General features: G+C 36.9%; 1 protein-coding gene across 1 annotated transcript in view; it reads left to right on the top strand.

Moving 5' to 3' along the window:
• ABI3BP (ABI family member 3 binding protein) overlaps positions 1-23,269 on the top strand; it is a 193,955-nt gene that overhangs the window by 115,074 nt on the left and 55,612 nt on the right. The window contains exons 45-50 of the mRNA XM_029938697.1: positions 2,313-2,387; positions 6,434-6,508; positions 12,947-13,006; positions 13,614-13,661; positions 14,509-14,589; positions 19,447-19,521. Of these exons, the coding sequence (XP_029794557.1) occupies positions 2,313-2,387; positions 6,434-6,508; positions 12,947-13,006; positions 13,614-13,661; positions 14,509-14,589; positions 19,447-19,521 (414 nt within the window). The remainder of the gene's footprint in view (positions 1-2,312; positions 2,388-6,433; positions 6,509-12,946; positions 13,007-13,613; positions 13,662-14,508; positions 14,590-19,446; positions 19,522-23,269) is intronic.

Raw genomic sequence — 23,269 nt, 5'->3', positions numbered from 1 at the left:
GTAGAAGGTGAGTGTTTGCAGGATTTATAAGGATGGAAAGACAGCATGGGCACTGTAGACATAGGAACACCTAACTTAATCCCTCTGCTCACAGTCTTTGATGGGGATCCAACTCTTCTGATGCCCCGTTTCTTCTCCTGTCCTCAGACAGTCATATGGCAGTGTTATGAACATTCTTCATGCTATGGCTGAAAAACCCTTCTCAACTACTCTGCAAATGTTTCAAATAGGAAATAGTAATGTTGCTGGGGAAGAACATTTATATTCCATTTTTTAAATATAAATACGTATCTTAATTTTAAATATTTTATCATCTTGTCCTGCGGTCCTGTACAGAATATTTTAAGGTATCTGATTTGTGTTGGAGATTAACAATAACCTCCGGAAACAGATTTCACTCTGCAGTCCCCAGAAAGGGGTACAATTGGCCAGCCACCTTATCATTATTCAGGTCCTTTACTTCTTTCTTTGCCTCCTCCTGCAGTAGTTTGGACATTCCACTACATGTAAATAAGAGAAACTGTAAATAAGACAAACATCAAACCAGCTACTTGGCAAGTCATCAAGATCTGATTCATGGTGGAATTTGAAATATAGGAAAGCAAATCACCAACATGGATAACTAAAAGTTCATCTTACAAGGAAAAATCCTCTCAATATCTACAGGCTTTCTAAGTGTGGTTGTTTATCATAAATTAAGCCCAAACTTGTATTTTTTGTCTTTTTTAAATTTTTTAACTTTTATTTATTTATGAGAGACAGAGAGACAGAGCGTGAGCAGGGGAGGGGCAGAGAGAGAGAGGAAAACACAGAATCCGAAGCAGGCTCCGAGCTGTCAGCACAGAGCCCAATGTGGGGGTTGAACTCACAAACTGAGATCATGACCTGAGCTAGTTAACCAACTAGCCATGCAGGTACTCCCCTCCCCCACCTCCGCCCCTGCCAAACTTATGTTTTGATTGGTAGTAAACTATTTCATATGGCTCTATTTCCAAAGGAGATATGAATGTTAATTTTATGCATTGTCCTCTAAAATATCTCATTGAATTTTGTCTATTAAATTTACAGTTTACTTTTTACTGAAATTTCCTATTAACTACATTAACTGACTCTGTGCTGGTCATCTCTAATTTCTCTGAAGTTTAAGTAGTTATAATGATATGATTGAAATGTTTAATTGTGAGTAGTAGTCGTGATTGTGAGATAGTACTATCTACCTCATACCATGGGAGAAGCAAATAGCCTATCAGGGACCTCAGCAAGCCAAGGAAGTTGAGAGTCAGAAAATCACAAGACTGAAACAAACTCTAGGATCACAGAATTTCAGGACTGGAAGGACTCTTAAAAGTTCTGTTAGTTTTGAAGGAGAAGCTGAGACTGTAGACTGGGTGATTAGCCAAGGGAGCTCTAAGTCTTCAGGGTCCTAAACCAGCACAATCTCGTGCATATCTTGGTGTTCATTTCTCTACAGGCGATTCCACTGAAACCACTGCATGCAGACTCGACAGAAACTTCTAGTATCTAATAACTCTTATTTTCAGGAAGCTTTCCTTAGGTACCTGAAACTTGGTGACCTTAAAAACCTTTTTGTTTCTTCTAACAAAGCTGTTTATACCAAACACACTTGAGTCCATCCAAATGGGTGTTTCCATAAGCTGCAACTTTGCATTTGATCATTGCTTTCCTCCAACAGGATATACCTCTAATTTTTTTGGTAAGGAAACAATTGATTTTTACAGTGAATGTCCAAGAAGTACTTTAGAATTGCCCAAGAAAGAAATAACATTCTCAGGAATGTATCCTTTCAATTTCTATTCAGTTTTCTTCCCCAGTATGACTAATGAAAACTATTATGTTTACTAAGATTGTTTCCATTAGCACTTGGTATTAAAATACATTTATTTTCTAGGTATATTTGGAATGTGACATACCAACTTTGTTTTTAGAGGAAATTGTATTTATCTGCACTTAAAATATGATACTGGAATATTTTGGTAAAACAGTATAAACTTGTAATAAGGGTGAATTCTTGTTATTATGAAATGTATTTTTAACCTTTTAAAAGGTATTTGAAGTAGATAGTTTGTTTGCCAACTGAATATCTTGGATATCATTTAATGTACTTTCTTGTTTTGTTTTGTTTCCCGTTATAATAATATAAGAAATTTATCTCCCTTTATTTTGTGGTTCTTTGAAAGCTCTAATTGCATTAACTGCTGTGTATTTAGGTCTTCATCTTTGAGATCCCACAGGCTTAAATACTGTGACTCTTGAAGCACTCAAGAGCTTCAAACCTATATTCTTTCTTTTAGCTCCCAAACAGACACCGAGAGCTTCTCCCAAACCAAAAACATCTCCACATCCAAGAATCCCACAAACACTGCCAGGTAAAAACATATTTTATATTCTTTCCTGAATTACTCTATTGATATATAGTGAGTTGGGGTTTTAACCCTTGTATAACAAGTCCTCCTTTGAAATATAATAAATATTTACATTTATTTTTGAACTTCATCAAAAAGTATGTTGTTGGAATAGCTTATTCTGGAAAGTTTCCCTATTATTACATTACTCAAAGAGGGAGCTAGAGAAGAATGACATTTCTTCAGAGTAGCCTGCTTCTTCCCACTGCCTCTAAGTGTGGGAACACCTGTCCCCACATGGCCCCTTCCATGGCCCTTGAATGTGCCTCTCTCTGCCAATCACATATTTTTTTAAACTTCTAGTAGATTTTATTTAACAGTATGTCATAAAGACTTGCTTATATATATTCTCACCTATAACATAATTATACAATATTGATTTGGTTGTTTTGCTGTAAAATTGTGATAAGGACCCAAACAGGAGTCACTATAAACTGTTTTTCATTCTATTCAAAAGGCTCTTACTTGAACAGGTAAATCTGACCCTAACTTCTCAACCAGGATTGTGTCCAATTTCTCCTTGGACTTCCTTGGAGGATCTCTAGTTGGGGCTACCCAACTTGACATACCTCAAAGTTCATCATCTTTTCCTCTTTTTCAATTTCTCATTTATGTCTGTGGCAGGTTCTCAGTATTTTAAATCTAATTTTTACTCCTCTTCCTCACCTATTTTCTGCAATCCATCTGTTAATAAGTATGATACATTCAGTTCTTCTGAACACTTCTAGCATTGGTTCCTACTCCAAGCATGTACTTGGTCTGTTGTCATTGATCTTCTCTTTTATCTAATTTCAAATTACACTCCTCAGTGCTTAGGTGATTAACTAATTCATTTCATCTGTTAGTCACTCAACACATATTCACTGCATTCTGTGACTGCATGCCAGACATGGGATGTGAGACAGAATTGCATCCTTCCGTGGTAAAGGACTTTACAATCTAGGCTCATCATATAAATTTAAATATATTATTATACATGATCTACTTCCAAAACGTATAAGGGTACACCTACTCAATTTGCTAGAAAAGGAGCCTTCACTACCACTTATGGTCTGGGGAAAGGAGAATGTTAGCAGTATCAAAGTATGCTTGATCGAGGTAGTAGTTCTGAATTCCTACCACTAATCCCTTAATCATATGTCAGTATCCCTACCAAAAGAAAAAACTGTAGATTCAGGCAGGGTCTTTAACATCCAATTCTAAGAGAAAATTAGCCTATCATTTTTTTTCTTTAAAGGAAAATTTCTTAAAACACAGTTCTATGTTGGACATCTAGCTAATAATTTTAAATATGCCTTAATGTATTTTTAAATGTTTTCTCTAATTACTAAAACTTTCCTATGAAAGTAATATGAGTATGATACATAGTAAATGAAGGTACCATGGCCCAAATTCCCTGGAATATAAAATTTTAATAATAATTGTAAATACACTTGAAACATTAATACATAAAAAAACTATAAAAACAATTAGTAAATAATGATTAATGAATAGAAGAACCAAAAAAGCAAAGCAAGTATATTAAATTGGTAGAAAATTAAAATCTGACCATAAGATCTCAACAGATAAAATCACATGAGAAGCAGCAGCTGTCAGCTTTTTATTTAAACCTAAAGCATAGAGGGCGCCTGGATGGCTCAGTCGGTTAAGCATCCAGCTGCGGCTGAGGTCATGATCTCACAGTTCATGGGTTCGAGCTGTGCTGATGGCTAGCTCAGAGCCTGGAGCCTGCTTCAGATTCTGTATCTTCCTTTCACTCTGACCCTCCCCTGCTTGCACTGTCTCTATCTTGCAAAAATAAAATTTAACAACATTTAAAAAATAATAAATGTAAAGCACAGAACAGAAGTAGCAGAGATAGGAGAGATGAAGAGAAGAAAGCACGAAAACTTGGATCTTGGAAAACAAAAGATGAAAAATGAGTGCTTGAGTGTTAAGATATTGGGAATTTAAATTCCTGGTTAGTAAAATTTTTTAAAGTAAAGGAATTAAGAGGTAACAAAGAAGACATTCATTATTTTATCTTTTTGAGCTGTATACTCTGTACTTACAGAAATGCATGTAGTAAATCTGAGACTTACTCTAATTTTCCATATTCTAAATTTCAAATTTGTTTAATTTTTATTTAAACCTTTAGCCAACCTTGTTCAACAAGATATGCAACTTCAGAATGGATAGATTCATATGCGTAATGCCTTCTACTCTCTAACCCTGAAATTTCATAGTGGTTGTCAACCCATAACAAGACTGCCTCTTGATTCTGTCCCAACTGAGGCGACTCTCAGCCGATCAGTGTCTCCCATGGAAAGTAACTGCAACCCAAATACTTCTGGCTTGTCATTGTCACTTAATGCAAAAGAATGATTTGGAAAGTCGATTGCAAAGAAGTAAATACATTCTCATTATTCCCCTTAAAAGTGGGTGAAATTAGGAATTCCCTTACCCAAGAGAATGATCTTACTGAATAGATCCTAGCAATGTTTGCGTATGTATACATAGGCATCACTAAATCTTTCAAAGATGAATAATTGAGCCCCAGCACTTTCTCCCTTACCCTTTCAGAAGGCCATCTGACTGAGAGAGTGTTCTGTCCGTGTGTACAATACCAAATGCAAATTATTACCGTTAGACTGTAAAGGGGTCCCCGACAGTAGTGTGCACAACATGAAGTGCAACACAGTGTGATCACCCATTACTTTTTTTAGAATGAAATGCTATAGTTGGGCATACCATCTCTCTTCCTATTTATGCTACACTTGATCTTAGCCAAAAGGCCGAGAAGCGATCTTCTTCCTATTTATGCTTAGATGGCAAGATTTAAGGGCAAAGTGGAATAAAAAATTTGGAACAAATTATCAAAAGTATTTTGTCCTTGAATAAAGGTTTGATTTTTTTAGATTCCTGTGTTCATAAGTAAAACAACCCCATTATTAATTTTATCCTGATAAATCTTTACAACCATCAAAACTATAAGTGCTTCTGGTTTATATAGAAATGAACAACATGAGAATCAATATACTCAGACCTTTCAATATCAAATTTGTAAAAATCTTCTAGAAGTGGAAAGAATTTTTATATAGTTTTCACTTCATTTTGACATTTCACATGTAATTCTCATAACCACCCTTTGAGTTAAAACAGGTTTATTATTTCCACCTAAAAAATGAGAAAAAATTTAAAATGTGACCTTGGCACTGAGATCTAGAGAGTTCAAGTGTTTGGATCTAGTGCTTGTTTCTGCACCTCAGCATTCAGTTCAAATCTCACTCCTGGTACTTATTACCATGTAACCACAGGCAGAGAGTCACCAACCCAAGCTATTAAAGTGAAGCTCATAATTCCTTCCTTCCATCATTATGGTGAGAATCACAGGGCACAATCCTTATAAAACCATTTTTGAAATTATAAAATGAGCTGTACATATGTTAGACCTTTTTTTCTGATCCCTGTTAGTACCTCATTACTCCAAAGAAACAGTTATGGGGAGACCAGTTTAAAGATTGATTCGGAGCCTAAGAATGGCAGAGGGTGTGGAATGCAAGCCTACTTATTCCATTCTCTTCTCCTTCTCTTTCACTGTTGCCCGAGCTGACTTTAAGCTTCTCTTATCCACACTTTATTGACTTCTACTCTGACTTCACTGAATTAATTTTCATAGAAAGGCATGAGGTGGGGTTTGATGAGTCAAACATCCAGAAGAGTGCTCTTGTGTTAATTTAATTGCTATCTTTTCTGAAATATAGATTTCAAAAACAAAAAAATTTCTCTATCGTCCCCTTATGCTTAGTCATATTTTGCAGTTTCTCAGATAATATTTTTCTAAAAGTATCTGGAATTTTAACTGATAAATTTTTAAAGCTTAAGGTTTGTTTTTCCATCTAACTCCCATTTCAATCCTTTTTTTTTTTTTTTATCAGCAGTCAGGAATACAGTCTGTCATGTCTTACATGTTAAGCATGTCTGGGAGATGCTGAAACAAAATGACTCATGATATCAGTTCTCTCTTTCAGCTCGTAAGGTGCCCCCGCGTGTTACTTCGAAGCCAAAAACGTCACCAAGTCTAGAAGTGTCCTATCCTCCACCTGGTAAATGATTTATTTCATGTTTAAGACAAGTGCATTCTCCTGTCACACTGTGCTGCAAGGACTCCAGAGATCTGATAGATGTGAGGCCAATACTTCACTTATGTTCAGATGTCATGTTGAATCATCCAATGTACTAGCATCTCAGACGCTTCCTAAGTTATCTAGTTGTTCATATATAGTAAGCTGTTGATACAGTCAACAGGCAGCAAATTATGCCAAGGGTAAATCTTCCTTCTAGAACTAAAGTTCTCATATAACAAAAATAAACCTACCAATGCTAACTGAATTATGTTCACATGGTCCACCAAAATAAGATCGAGAATTTGAGACATTTACCACATAAAATGATAAAACATTTTGCATTATATTCAGTTCAGTAATTTTACACTAACCAACATTGAACGGGTTTTTTTTGTTTTTGTGTGTTTTTTTTTTTTTTTTTACCTGTCCATCAAATTCTGCTTTACCGGTTGATGGAGCAATCGCTTAGGCTGAGAAATAAGAAATTTCACATACACAAAAGATTTCTTTAGCTACAAATCCATTTCTTGCCTATCATCTGAGAATGCCTTTGGTCCATTTAGGGAGGGGGGAATAATTTCATATTTGTGGGAATAGTTGGTGTGGGACCTGCAAGGACCCAAACATCCCCTGAGTCTTGCTGCCAATGCTCTAGGTCCTCGAGTCAGCTTGGGAAGCCACAAGCAGCTGAACAGTGCTCTAATAACCCAAACCAAGTGAATTTTGTAACTAAAGGTTCTGGGAAATGCTAAAATTCTTTCTTTTTAATGGTCCGATTATTAAACATTTCTAGATGCTCCTAGAAGCCTATGGAACATTCCCAGAAGCAAAGGATTTCTAAGCTGTAGCATGAAATAATGGCATTTTGGAAGGAAGCCTGAATTCACTTGCTATAAATGTCCTGCAGACTTGTAAGCAGGGCGCATTACTGCTGCTGAGGGAGTCTGGTGGTTACAGGTGGCGGTAGGCCAGAGAGAGGCTCCTTTGCCCTGAAGTCTAGAATTTAAACTTGCACCACTGAATGCAACAGCCAATACTACAGACACCAATAAAAAAAAAAGCTGATCTTTCCACTTGCAAAAGGTCAATTTCGTATTTTCAGTTGTGGGTGGGAAAAGAATGTAACAGTAATAGAGTCATTAATGATAACAGTAGGTTTGAGTGATTTTGTTTGCTTTTCCTTCATGGTAGAAAAAGTAATATTGTTGGTCCTGATGTGACTTAATATCATTAAACCAATATATATAGTATGTAATTTTTTTCTTCTTAAATGCCAAATATTTGCCTCTATTCCACCAATGCCTTATTTTTCACAGGAACTCTAACCTGTGAGTCTGAGAACTGGAACGGTAGCACACACTGCCCCCTGGAGCCTCCACTGGGCTTATTCTGTTGCCTCTCCAGTGCCACAGGCTCAGTGAGAACGCTGGCTCTAAACCTTGTGCTGGGCCACCCACCGCTGTGCTCAGCAGGGACTCCACTGCTGCTGGGGGGTGACGCCTACAGGAATAATCTTCAGCTCTCTCACAAGTATTCAAACACACTGGGTTCTCCTGTGCTCAGTTTCTCAGTCCTATCTGGGCTCAAGTTTACATCCTAATGAACCCAAGGACCTTGTTTACCATTCCCTATAGCTTATATCTCAGAAAGCAGAGGGGAAATCACACCTATATTTAATATGTACTGGTATCCTAGAGAAATGGATGGTCTGCAAAAGTTAGAAAATGTAAAATGTACTGCTGAAATCAAGACAGAGTTAATATTTTTTTAATGTTTGTTTATTTTTGAGAGAAAGAGAGAGGGAGACACAGAAGCTGAAGCAGGCTCCAGGCTCTGAACTATCAGCCCAGAGCCCAATGCAGGGCTCGAACTCATAAACCTTGAGATCATGACCTGAACTGAAGTCAGACACTCAACCAACTGAGCCACCTAGGCATCTCAAGACACAGTTGTTTTGTCACAAAGTTTATCTCAAAATGTATTCTGAGATATCAGAAGTAACAAACTGGAGTGTTTAGACCTGTATCAAACAGGTCCATCTAGGAAATGCCATCCAGCTCTTCCATTCATGGATTCCTAGGTACAGCACAGGTGTCACCCACTTACGCTTTTAAAAACTATCTTCAAGCCACTCAGTTGGATTATCTCTACAACACTTAACAAATTGAACCTGCATGCCATGTCCAGAACCAAAACAGAGCTGGACTTTCTTCAGATCTGCCTTAAAGGAATGATTTCAAATTCACAGCAAAGGACTGGCCCTGAGACCTGGCTCAACAGAGCTGGGCTTTCTTCGTAGATGTGTTTCTAAACCAAGAGCTGTCTTGGCTTGTGGTGACTCTTCTGGCCCACAGATACTTGGAGAGACATCAGTCATTGGAAGTGAACCAGGAAGAAAATCTAAATTTCAGCAAATTATGCAATCTTCACAAATGTTCTATATAGCTATTCTCTTTAGTAAATTCTAATTTGCAGCTGCACTGTAGCATTTTTGCAGTTAGTAAGTGAGGGAATAATGATGAAATGCTTTTGGAGGTAGAATCACTAGTATGTGGGCAATGACTAGCTGTTGCTATGGAGAGGAGTGCGACACTGTTGATCACAGCTTGGACAAGCGGTAGGTGATAACGCCACTAGCTAAGGCAGGGCTTAGCTAGTTAGGGGCTAGACGCCTGCATTGGTGCATGCTGGGTTCAGAGGCCCACTATCACATGCAAGCGGGAATGTCTAACTGGGGGCTGAAATGTACTTCTGTATTTCTAAATCCCAGGTAAGATTTGGGATACAGATTTTGGGAATCACCTATATACATAGAGAAGGTTATGTAAATCCTGTGTGTGAATGACCTCATCCAAGAGAAAGTATAGACTGTGAAAATAAAAGGTCAGAGGTAAAAGACTTGGGGGATAGCTACATTTAAGTCACGGATAGGGGAAGCGGAGTCAACAGAAGTTGCTGCCAAAAATATAGGAGAATTCTAGGAAGGAAGGCCTCAGGAGGCCAGCAGGGAAGGGTGCTCAACAGTGAGCGGAGCTGGAGACCCGTACCCAACACCTGTGGGCCCGAGCTTCAAATCCAGCAGCTTCCAGAGTTTAGAAAGGCTAAAACAGAACATATACCAAATACATGAATATTTTTACAGTAAGAAATATAAATAAAAGTGAATAAAAACTATAATTAATCTTAAGTCCTGTCTAGTCAGGTTTTGCTATCTAATTAGTTAAGAACAGACCTTAAAGGTTTTGGAGCATTTGGACTTGAGAGCTATGGATAGAGCATTGTGGGTCCGTGATTGCAGGAGACGAGTGAAGTGGAAGCCAAACCACAGTGGATGAAGATACAATTGAGAGACCAGGAAGCAAAAGCCAATAAAGTTTTTTGATTATAAGAATGAGAGCAAGCAAGGAAAAGATGGTTTTAAGGGGAAACCATATCAAGGAAATGATTACTATTTTTAGAATGTTGGAGCATTTGGACTGTTTAATAGGTGAAGAGGGAGGAAATTATGGATAAATGGAAATACAGACTAATGGAGAAGCATGTAAGATAATAGAAATAATGGAAGGTAAAAGCCCCTAGAAGAGAGGGTGGCCCACTGGCACAGGTAAAGCTCAGAAAGTGACCTTCAGACTGTTGGGAGATATGCTTCATCCCAGATGAAACATAAGGGTACAAGGTTAGGATAAAGAACAGAGAATCTGGAGGTAAAAATGGTGGATCGTTATTTTTATTTATAAAAATAACATGTGTTATTTTTCCAAGTCAGTCTCTTTGTAACTTACTTCAGGAGAAAACTCAATTGAAGACTGCATATTCCACCACCTTTATAGGAGAGTAACAGATTAATTCTCTCATTTACTCTAGTGAAACATTCATGTACATTTGTCCATGTTAGACAGTTCCATGCATAATTGCCTTAGTTGAATCTTTCTTTGGATTGGTGCACTTCATTCAAAGGGACAATTAATATAGTTGGTTAGTTAATAAAAATGGTAAGTTGGTTGATATAATGGACTCCAAACTATAATAACTATTATATATTAGTTACATGTATTTATTATAAAAATATTCTTATAAGGACATCAAAACTGCCTTCTCAATAAATTGTCATTATTTACACTAAGTTTCTGCCTGCATGGAAGATTCAGGTTTTAGGAATCATGCTTTTGTTCACCTTAATATATGGAGGAATGCCACATAGGGAAAAAGAAAAAAAAAGCTTCATTTCTTGGAGCTGCGGTTGACCAAGAGAATGATTCATAACCCTTTTCTGTGAATATTGCTATTTCTTTCCTTTCCACTGGTTTCACCTGCTTAAGAAAGTCTGTGGTGACAGTTTATTAAATCATCACTTCATAGTTAAAAAGTGCCAACTGCAGCAGCAGGAATCCACATGACCCCTGCCTACATTCCTCAGTAAACGAAAGCAGGCAGCGAGTAATATATTTACAGCTCAGTGGATTTATTGGTGGCACGTTTCTTCTCAGCCTCTACTTTCCTTAATCCCGGGTCTTCTCTATAGTTTAGAACTGTAGCCAATTAGGGTATTTATAAACTACAGGCTGCTTTAGATGGCCATGATCTTCACAGAGCCAAATCAGTCTTTCAGTCACCAGATAAACATTTAGATTTACAACTGGAAATTTCTATTTTACCATTCAAATCCTCAAAAATACTACATATCAAAGCTCAAACGTTCACAATTGTGGTAAGTTTTCTTTATTTTTGTTAACCACTGATCTTTTTGAAGTTTTTTCTTTAAAAGAGTTGAGGAGTGCCTGGGTGGTTCAGTCAGTTACATATCTGATTTCGGCTCAGGTCATGATCTCACGGTTCATGGGTTTGAGCCCCACATCAGGCTCTGTGCTGACAGCTCAGAGGCTGGAGCCTGCTTTGATTCTGTATCACTCTCTCTGTCCCTCCCCTGTTCTCATTTGTTCTCTCTCTCTCTCTCTCTCTCTCTCTCTCTCAAATAAATGAATAAACATTTAAAAATTTTTAATTCAAATTTTCAAGTTCCTGTGGATGTTACCTTTTAGCTCATAAAGTTTCTAATTCAGTCAAGGCTCTACTCAATGTACCAAATTCTACAACTATAACTTCATTGGGACTTTGTGGCCTAGACTAAGAACACATGTGATATGTGAGTTAAATATGACCCCACAAAGCAGTGGAGAGAGAGAGCCTGTAACCTACTATAACCTTTTCCTGCACTAATGGTAAAGTGGTGCGTGGCCACCTCATGGTGCAAAAGTTTTCCTCAGCTTTCCTGAATCCTAATTTTTCCCCCAGCATCATTTAAGATGCAAGAAAATTAAATTTCTACCAAAGGGACACTGGTACTTACCAGATCTTCAGTGTAGTATGAAACCCTTTATTTCAGCAAGATAGTAGGGCTGAGAAGGACCTCTTTGTGGGGAAACTGAGCCAAAAAGGCACTTTACCTTGCTCTTGGAAAGATGATATAAATCTGGTGCTAATAATAAACAAATTATCCTGATATTTTCCTCCATGAGAATTAAGGTATCAACTTCCAAGCCTACTGTTTTATTTCCCCAAAATAGAACTGGGCACAGATGTTAAAAATGTACTTGGTATAAGGGACCGACTCTAAGTGGGTCTCTTTTGGCTGACATTTTTGTCCTTAGTTGTCATTCTCTTATCTGTCAGGAGACCTTGAAACCTAATATACTTGAAGCCAAGTCACTAGACTTGACAAACATGACAATGTTTATCTATCATTTACTATGTAACAAGTATTCTCCTAAACTTTACATGTAGTATCTTCTAATGATGGGCCATTTCCTCTTGCTCCATTTTCTCCTAGTAATAATTGTTAGTACCTTTCAGAATAATACTTTGTTCTCCTCTTAGATCTTCAAGAATTTGCATTTCTTGCTGTCTCCCTTAATTTGTAGGCCATTTATGCCTCCGTTATCTAGGGTAACATATTTGCTGCTGCTCTCAGTGGACTTTAGCATGAATATCAAACGGCAGCTAACCACTTCAGACAAAAACTGACTCTCTGGTTTTCTTTTCATTTTAAGATTTTATTTTTAAGTAATAAAATCTACACCCAGTGTGGGACTCGAATCTGCAACCCTGAGATCAAGAGTCACATGCTCTACCAAATGAACCACCTTCTTTTGTTTAATGACATTTGTTACTTCCTCTTTTCTTTTCCCCAAGAGAGGCTTCACAATGAACTGTGACAAATTTTAACTACCACCAGAACCTTTCCCATACAAGTGACTTTTTCCATTTTGAAAAAAGCAGTCATGTTCTTGGCTTTATGGTTTAGCTATTGTGAAAATACCTTTGCTTTATTCATGTTTTCCAGGATATTGTATCTGTGGGTTTAGTTTCACTCCAGATATGACATGTAGAGTACAGCGTTTTATAATCTTTTTCTTTCAGTTTCGAGAGATGTGCTCCTTCCCCCAAAACCAGAGCCTGAAGTCTCTCAGCGTGAACCTGGTAAATAAGTTACTTTGTTTCCTCTGCTAGGAAGCATGTTTCTCAAAAGGAAAAAATGTTCTTGAGGTAAATGTATTTTTTAATAATTGTGATGTGGAACAAGTTTGGAGAAAATTATAGATACATATGTGTATTTCTTTTTTGTGAAGATTTAATTTTAAGAATTGTTTGAATTTATTTTCTGATTACCATGAGGGAAGAGTATATAATTACTTTATCTTTCCTGGAAATTTTTCCATTGAAAAGGAGATCGTGCTAAAGTTATTAAGACACATTTATTAACGGAGCCAGCCACTTTTTTTTTTTTTTTACCTTCTTTCAAAATGGAAATACAACTCCATTCCAACTATGGGTGTACTGTAAGTCAGAAATATGCATGTCTACTCAAAAACTGTCCTCAAAGTCATAGTGAATGCAATCTTTGATGTTTTGGCTAAACTAAGTTTCTTAAGTGGCATCTGAGATGCAGAATTCTCTCATATTTATTGTGATTCTTTGAGAATATTTATATGTTCAAATGGGAGCATATAGAAACATAGAAATGATGTTTATTTCACCAGGTAGTAAATTCTCATAAATATATTTCCTCGGTTTGCTTTTGGCCTAGTTCTGCAACCTGTTACCTTTAGAACTGAGCCACCAGAGACAACAATAGGTAATGGTTTTTCCCTATCGACCAACTCTAATTGTTTTCTTTGCTACAAATTGCAGGTCTTTGTCAACTTATCATGTTGAACATCGTCTCTTCTTCATCCATTTCATCATCTCGTTGTCATTACTCCTACCTTTTCCAAAATAGAAAAGCAACGGTTTCACTGTTTTAAGGGCCTTGCTCTGAAGACCAACTTAAGACAGCTGATTACTGAATTCTTCTTCATCTACCTACCTCATTTATTTCCATGTTCACAATGATTCCCCGTGTTCATGCCCATCGAGTTAGTATTTTCTGCACTTTCAGTGGTTCTCAGCTGTAGTGTTACAACACACTAGCATGTGACCAGTTATGAAAAGTTCTGGCAGATAATTATTATTCATACCTGTCAAAATACTGAAATTTGCCAGTGGTCTATTTTTAAAAATAAATTTGAAAAAACTCCAGATTACCACTACAATAATGAATATTTTTCACTTGTTTTGTAATCCTGGATGTTCTCTTGGATGGAAGAGAGATAGAGAGACAGCCACAGCTGACAGACCACGACTGTTTCTAACTCCTATCCCGTCTTAACCAGGGGTGGTCATGGAGCATGTCAAACACTGAATGCTATTTCTTACCTATCCTGGTAGAAAACAACAACAACAACAAACAGTTGAGAACCATTATTCTTACATTCCACAGTCATCTCTGTGAAGGTTCTGTGTACACCTAACTCTCTTCTTCATGATCCACCTAATGTCTTCCTTTTTCTGTTTCAAATGAAGGAAACTCGTGTAATATCATTCTGGCTTGGTGCTGGATTTTGCATCTCAAGATTGATACCGCTCATACTTTTCTTTTCCAGTTCCTTTAGAGACACGAGGCAGCCCTTTGATACCTATGATTTCACCAAGTACTAGTCAGGAGGAACTACAAAGCACTCTGGGTAAGTATTGTTTTCAGATTTCAGTGCAAGGAGAACCTACATTTTAGGAATTGCCCTTGAAGTGGTCATATGTACCTTGTGTTCATGGGATATTTCCAAACAATAGAGGGTCTTTTTCTATCATTATAAAAAATATCCATTTCATTTGATTCTTTTACACTAACTGTATATTTGTCCTTTAAAAAGTTATGTTGGTTTTTAATAGAAAATGAAAATATTTATTAAAAAAATTTTTTAACATTTTTTATTTTATTTTTGAGACAGAGAGACTGTGAGCAGCGCAGGGTCAGATAGAGAGGGAGACAGAGAATCCAAAGACAGGCGACAGGCTCTGAGCTAGCTGTCAGCACAGAGCCTGATGTGGGGTTCGAATCCACAAACTGTGAGATCATGATCTGAGCCAAATTTGAACACTTAACCCCCTGAGCCACCCAGGTGCCCCCCAAAATGAGAATATTTTAGAACATCCTGATAAAACTTTAACCATTCTAAAAAGAATGTTCCTAAAGTATATTAATCCTATACTTTTTGGTGGCTTTTTGAAGCTGCCTTTGGAAAGAAAAGTTTCATCTAGTATTTACAGAATATTTTATGGGTGCTAAGTGAAATGCTAAGCAACATGAATTACAAAAAAGAAATTGTTTTGAGGGAATCCTTACCCTAGCGAGTTCAGCATCTAATATGAACATAAGATTTAGCAATGGCAGTAGCTTCCTCCATGCTATCCAGGACTATGTATATGGTTTTTAAATTTTTATTTATTGTTTAATTTACATCCAAGTTAATTAGCATATAGTACAACAATGATTTCAGGAGTAGATTCCTAATGCCCCATACCCATTTCAACCATCCCCCCTCCCATGACCTCTCCAGCAACCCTGTTTGTTCTCTATATTTAAGTCTTCTATGTTTTCTTCCCCTCTCTATTTTTATATTATTTTTGCTTCCCTTCCCTTATGTTCATGTTTTTTATCTTAAATTCCTCATATAAATGAAGTCATCGGATGTTTGTCTTTCTCTGACTAACTTTGCTTAGCATAATACCCTGCAGTTCCATCCACGTAGTTGCATATGGCAAGATCTCATTCTTTTTTGTTGTCAAGTAATATTCCATTGTATACACATACCACATCTTCTTTATCCATTCATCCATCAATGGACATCTGGACTCTTTCCATACTTCAGCTATTGTCAATAGCACTGCTATAAACATTGGGGTGCATGTACCCCTTCAAAACAGCATACCTATATCCCTTGGGTAAATACCTAGTAGTATAGTTGCTGGGTCATTGAGTAGCTTCTATTTTTAATTATTTAAGGAACCTCCATTCTGTTTTCCAGAGTGGCGGCATCAGTTTGCATTCCCACCAGCAGTGAGAAAGAGATCCTCTTTCTCTGCATCCTTTCCAACATCTAATGTTGCCTGAGTTGCTAATGTTAGCCATTCTGACAGATGTGAGAAGATATCTCATTGTGGTTTTTTTTTTGATTTGTATTCCTCTGATGATGAGTCATGTTCAGCATTTTTTTGTGTGTGTCTGTTAGCCATCTGGATGTCATCTCTGGAAAAGTTTCTATTCATGATTTTGCCCATTTCTTCACTGGATTATTTGGTTTCTTTGAGTGTTGAGTTTGATAAGTTCTTTATAGATTTAGGATTCTAACTCTTTATCTGATATGTCATTTGCAAATATCTTCTCCCTTTCCATTGGTTGCCTTTTAGTTTTGCTGATTGATTCCTTCACTGTGCAGAAGCTTTTTATTTTGAAGAGCTCCCAATAGTTCACTTTTGCTTTTGTTTCCCTGTCTACAGAGACATGTTAAGAAGTTGCTGCAGCTGAGGTCAAAGAGGTTTTTGCCTGCTTTCTCTTCTAGGATTTTGATGGCTAGCTGTCTTATGTTTAGGTCTTTCATCCATTTTGAGCTTATTTTTGAGTATGGTCTAAGAATATGGTTCAGCTTTATTTTTCTGCATGTCTCTGTCCAGTTTTCCCCAGCACCATTTGACCTGCTTTGTCCAAGAGTAGTTGGCCATATATTTGTGGGTCTATTCTGTTTATTGATCTGAGTGTCTGTTTTTGTCCCAGTAACTTACTGTCTTGATGATTGAAGCTAATATGTCTTGAAGTCTGGGAGTGTGATGCTTCCAGCTTCAGTTTTCTTTTTCAAGATTGCTTTGGCTACTCAGGGTCTTTTCTGGTTCTATACAAACTTTAGGACTATTTGTTCTAGCTCTGTGAAGAAGGCTGGTGTCATTTTGATAAAGATTTCATAAAATATGTAGATTGCTTTGGGTACTATTGACATTTTAACAATGTTTGTTCTTCCAATCCAGAAGCATGGAATATTTTTCTTTCTTCATATGTGTCATCTTCAATTTCTTTCATAAGCTTTCTATAGTTTTCAGTGTATAGATTTTTCTCCACTTAGTTTAGGCTTATTCATAGATGTTTTATGTTTTTTGGCACAATTGTAAATGAGATGGAATCCTTGATTTCTCTTTTTGTTGCTTCATTATTGGTATATAGTAATGCAACCGATTTCTGTGCATTGATTTTATATCCTGCGATTTTGCTGAATTCATGAATCAGTTCTAGCAGTTCTTTGGTGGAATCTTTGGGGTTTTCCATATAGAATATCATGTCATCTGAAGAGAGTGAAAGTTTGACTTCCTCCTGGATGATTTGGATGACTTTTATTCCTTTGTGTTGTCTGATTGTTGAGGTGAAGACTTCCAACACAATGTTGAATAACAGCAGTGAGAGTGGACATCTATCCCTGTTGTGTTCTGAACCTTAGGGGGAAAGCTCTCAGTTTTTCACCATTGAGAATGATATTAGCATTGGGTCTTTCATATATGACTTTTATGATCTTGAGGTATGATCCTTCTGTCCCTACTTTCTTGAGGGTTTTTATCAAGAAACAATGCTGTATTCTCTCTGCATCTATTGAGACAATCCTGTGGTTCTTTTTCTTTCTTTTATTGATGTGATGTATCACATTGATTGTTTTGTGAATATTGAACCAGCCAGGCACCCCAGATATAAATCCCACTTAGTCATGGTGAATTCTTTTAATGTATTGTTGGATACGGTTGGCTAGTATCTTGTTGAGGATTTTTGCATTCATGTTCATCAGGGAAATTGGCCTAAGCTCTCCTTTTTAGTTGGTTTTAGAATCAAGGTAATGCTGGCTACATAGAATGAGTTTGGCAGGGTTCCTTGTTTTAATTTCAATCACAAAACAATTGTGAGATAGGTTGTATTACTTGCCCCATTTTACACATTACAAAGTTGAGACATAGAGAGATTTAAAAATTTGGCGATGTTACACAGCTATTGTCAAAACTGGATTGGAACCCACATACTCAGTCAACAGATCTCCTGGGATTCAGCCCAGTATTGTTCATCAGTGAGTGTGACAGAGAAATGAGGAATATGCTAAACAAATAAACCGCCAGGTGCCTCAGGGGAGGCTTCACAGAGGAGATGACATTTACCCTGGATTTTCAAGTTGGGTTGAGAGTTGAAGTTAAAGATGTGAAAGGTCCTTTCAGGTTAAAGACAGATGAGAGAGAGGCAGTGTGGAGAAGGGTAGACAGGCTAATCTTATGGGCATCTGAGTCACCTGGAAAAAACAAGTATAGATAGAAGCACCAAGAAGATTGGTGGGGATGAGTGGGTCATGTTTTCAGGAGTTCAGTCCCAGTGTGTTCACTCCATGGGAAACCCTAGTTTGCCTGACCTCCAACGGAAAATAAATCAGAAAACAAGGGTTCAAATAGGGTTTTTTGTTTTGTTTTGTTTTGTTTTGTTGTTTTGCTGGTTCCTCTGCCCTGTCCAAGCTACATCCCATGTGGCTGAGTTTAAATCACTGGCCTTATTTTTTTCCTTATGTCTTTTTTCAAATAAACCTATCCTTTGTGTGTGTCTACTGAGATGAAATTACTGATCATATTTCAAAATGAAATCATTTTTGAAGGAAAAAAATTTTAAACTGAGCAAATACAGCCTAATTTCCAAATACACATGTATTCTAGCCATGGCCTTCAAAGTGAACATCACCCATGATGGCAAAGCCAAAAGTACTTTTCAAGAACCACTGCTAGATATGCTAATTATCTAACTTCTACTCCCTATTTGCTTAAATGCATCTCGGTTTATTGAAGCAGGAAACATCACCTGCCAACTCACAAGTATCTCTTTTATGAGCAAGAGCCAGATTACAAAGCAGGGCAGATAAAAAGATGACCATTTATTACATGAACCAAGTATTTCCTTGGATACAGTGTGTGGCAAAGTGAGCGATGTAAATTGCTATGTCTATATGATGCTGTGACGACTCCAAAATAATATGGGAGTAGAAGTATTGCTACACTTTTTTTTTTGGTCAGAAGAAATGTGTCTATGTCAATAAACAAACTGAGTCTCACGTAAGTAAGAATGTTTATTCTTACCTGGCATAAATGCACCTCTTTTCATAAGATGTATCTCTTTTCCAGCTCACATAAATAACTTGTGGAGAGGAGACATGAAAGCAGTAATATGTAAAAATAGTTAACAGGCAAAATTCAAGAACAGCCATGTCCAGGATCATGAAACAATAATCATGAACTAAATGCTTTTGCAAATCCTTATAATTATTATTAAAATAATAGTGCAAGAAGATAGTAAATAGAATAAATGAGTTATTAAAATGTATCTTTAACCTTGAAACAGGATGATGACTAGGCATACTTATAAATGCAGTTTCCTTTTTATCATTCAGTGTAGTGGGGGGAAAAAGTGTGGGTTTTTTGACAAGTTCCTAATGATAGTTATTTAAAGCCATCCACTTTCCTCTGTTTTTCCCCAGCAGAAACAGAACAATCCACCCGAGAATTCTTTACAACTAAGATTCCACTAACGACTGAATTGACGAAGACAACTCAGGGTAATGCTATTTTCTCGGTTCTTTGTAGGAACTTTTCTTATTCATTTTTAATCAGGAAAGAAATTTTCTTTTCAGAATGTAAGTTTTCATTACAATGAATTAATTTTCTTCATTTTGTAGGTGCAGGACATCAGTTGAATATGAATATTGATACTTAAATAAAGGGAAGACAGTTTCTTTAGTTAGAACTTTGCTTTTAAATGTATGATTGACCACTCGATGCTGATAACTAAGAATGAAAGCCCCCCTCTTTTTCTTTGCTTAACCTTCATTTGTGTCCTTTCCCACATCTGATAAATAAGAATTTTTTTACCATTTTTCTTCCCCATTCTTTTCTTTCTCCTCCTTCTCCTCCCCCTCTTGCTTCTCCCTCCTTCTTTCCCACTCCCTTCATCTTCCTGTCACCTCTCCTCCACTTGATAACCACATCAATATTGCAGCCTGAAGAAGGAAACAAGTAGTAATAAAAAATCATTTTTTAAAGATGACATCATATTTGGGGTACCTGTGTGGCTCAGTTGATCGAGAGTATGATTCTTGTTTTTGGCTCGGGTCATGATCCCAGGGTCGTGGGGTTGAGCCCCATATCAGGCTCTGGGCTGAGCATGAAGCCTCCTTAAGACTCTCTCTCCCCCTCTCCTTTGCTTGCTCCCCTCCCCCCCTCCCCCCCCTCTCTCTCTCTCTCTCAGAAAATGACTTAATATTTACACATCTAGGGAGGGTTTGGGGGATTTTCCTTCTTTTATTTCTTCCTTCCTACTTTTTGGGAAGTGTTACTCACCTATGCAGAGCTCTCTCCTCTTCCTGCTCTCAGAAATCTTTCCTTTTTGTATTTTTCTATCCTATTCAGGTTACAACCAGTTGTGGATTTCTTATATTATTGTAGTTTCTTTTCTTTTTGTTCTAAATAATCCCTTTTGCTCATCTCTATCTCTTTCATATGGTAGGAATTCAAAAAAGACAAAAACAAAAAAGTAAACTTATTTTACTTGTTGTCAGTTATAATTTTATAATTTGTGAACAAAATTTGGAGGAATAAGTTTGAAATAATAGAAAATGATGATAAAAGAAATCTAATTTTAAGATATTTCATAAGTAGTATTTATTCTAAGTAAATGTGACTAGAGCACGTTATGGCTGAGGGTAGTTCTTATAAAATTCCTCAATCTTTTTTTACTTGTTTGGTTTCATTTTTTTATTATGTTTTTAATGTTTATTATTTACCTTATTACCTTTCTATTTGTTAACTTTTTAAAATATATTTTTTATTTTTTTAATTTTTATTTTTGAGAGAGAGAGAGAGAGAGAGAGAGAGAGGGAGAACATCAATGGGGAAGGGTCAGAGAGGGAGGGAGACAGAGTCGGAAGCAGGCTCTGGGCTTCGAGTTGTCAGCACAGAGCCTGGTGCAGGGTTCAAATCCATCATGACCTGAGCTGAAATCAGATGCTTAACTAACTTAGCCACCCAGGTGCCCCAAAAGTTTGTTCATTTTTGAGAGAGAGAGCACAATGTGTGGGTGGGAGGTAGAGAGAGAGGTTGATAGAGGATCTGAAGTGAGTTCTGTGTAGACAGTGGAGAGCCCAATGCAGGGCTCGAACCCACGAAACTGAGATCATGACCTAATCCGAAGTCAGACACTTAAGAGAATGAGTCACTCAGGTGCCCACTGTATTTATTAACTTTTTATTTATTTATAAATCCACACAGGAGAAACCTAATAAAATGCCAGCCCTCCCACATCCTCACTGCCATCTTCAACCATTAACAATAGATGGTCAATCACATTACATCTATAATGCGACCTCAGTTTTGCATGTTTATTTTTTTATGTTTTTGCTTAATAGAAGCAATTAGTGTCTTATTTAATAGAAGATAGTTTGATTCTCATAATGACACACATTGTTTCTGCAGCAAAAAAAATAAATATTTATAATAAGCAGCATAAAAAAGACTAATTCAGTTCAGGTTGTGCTGCCAAATGAAAAAAAAAAATTTCAGCTTTTTGATAGATTTCAGAATTAAGGATAGAAGATTATAGACCTGTTTTTTCCCCTGTTTTGTTTTTTCTTACTTTAATGGGAATATCAATATTATGTCACTGTTACTACGGTATGTGGAACTTTTATCAAATTCTTTCTAGAACATGGTTTTATTAGGAGTTTCATAGTTAATGGGGGTATATGCAGAATCTGATATCATTATATGAAATGCTTAACATACTTTCACAGTGAAGACAGTATATTTTAATCATTTCTGATGTTTCTGATGTTAAGAACATCCTGGGCAGGAACTTCTCGCAAGGATGGGAGTAGCACTCACAGCTGGTCCAGGCTGATAGCCCTGTGTTACCGAGAGGATGAACTTTCACAGAGGCATGCCGTGGGTCACTAGGATCGCCCTCAACAACACCCTCATAATGCGTGCCTGGGCTCTGTGGAGGAGGAAGTCAGCTGTTTTCTTTTAGTTACCCTGTGCTGTGCTTCTAACGTCAAGCTTTAGGAGCATAAGACAGCACTCAACAATTTGAGAGAGGTGCTCTAGGGGCGAAATCAGTCCTCTTGATCGTCACACTCTTCCCATGCATATACCATGACCTGCGTGGCTTTTCAATTTCCAAGCCCTCCATAATGGGCCCCAAATGTGCCCCCAAAACTTTGTTCCTAAAACCCACAGCATGAGCCTGCTACTAGAATCTCCAACACCTTTTCTCTCTGACACCTTTGCTCCTTTGCCTACTGAGACAATTCCCTATAGCACCCTATAATCAAAACCCTGAAATATTCAAGCGTGTTTTTGTTTTTGTTGTTTGGCCTTTTCTCAAACTATAATAAGAATCCCCTTGGCTAGAGACACCTTGGGGACACTGTTTATTTTACTTATTTCAACTCTCTTTTCTTTGCCCACCCAAGGAAAGTTATATCCTATTTACCTTCTCTCTGTGCTGAGCAGGACATGAATCCTTACAGGCCATCTTTTAAAATTATTTCCATGATTAGTCATTAAAAACTATGTCCAAATATGTTCACAAAGCTCCTTTGTCTTTTTTTATTCAGTTTAAAATTAAAACCCTAGCGTAGTTTCTTCAAGGTAATGTGTTATTCAGTGATAAGCTACAAGGGTAACTCAGTCTAAACTCAAGTTACATTCCACTCTTGCATGAAAAATTCTGTCTAGATTTAAGTAAAGATTGTGGGGGAAAATAAAGCAAAAATTATGATCCTGTGGCTTTGAGGTACGAAGTACCATGCTGACTATTTCTGTGTTCTGCTTTATGTCCCTTTCCTGTCTAAAGTTTTAAAATTCATCTTTTTTCTAGAATGAGACTAATAAAGTCTAAAGTTTTAAAATTCATCTTTTTTCTAGAATGAGACTAATAAGAACCATGGTCCTTGTATTTCTTTAAGCTAAAAACAATCTAACATTGAAGAAATTAATATGAAAAAAACTGAAATAGATTAAATTCACAGGACTCCTACCACTAGCAAGAAAATTTTGAAGAATAACATTTACAAATCATCATTACACACTTTAGGGTGTCATGAGAATTAATTTTTTATAAATCAGTGCCTCTCTTCACTGTAGTGGCTATACTTTGAAAGGCCCGTGTTAAACCTACAGAGAATTTCAGTATGCATCTGCTGTTTTTGGCCTGAAGAATGGCAAAATTCTGCTCATCAGTCTTCACATTGGAAGCTCATAAACGAGCTATAATATAATCTCTTTCACAGGTGTATTTTTTTTAACTTG

This window comes from Suricata suricatta, chromosome 5, assembly GCF_006229205.1.
Source record: "Suricata suricatta isolate VVHF042 chromosome 5, meerkat_22Aug2017_6uvM2_HiC, whole genome shotgun sequence".
Lineage (NCBI taxonomy): Eukaryota > Metazoa > Chordata > Mammalia > Carnivora > Herpestidae > Suricata > Suricata suricatta.
The sequence above is the reverse complement of the archived record's forward strand: the minus strand, read 5'-3'. Positions and strand labels throughout refer to the sequence as shown.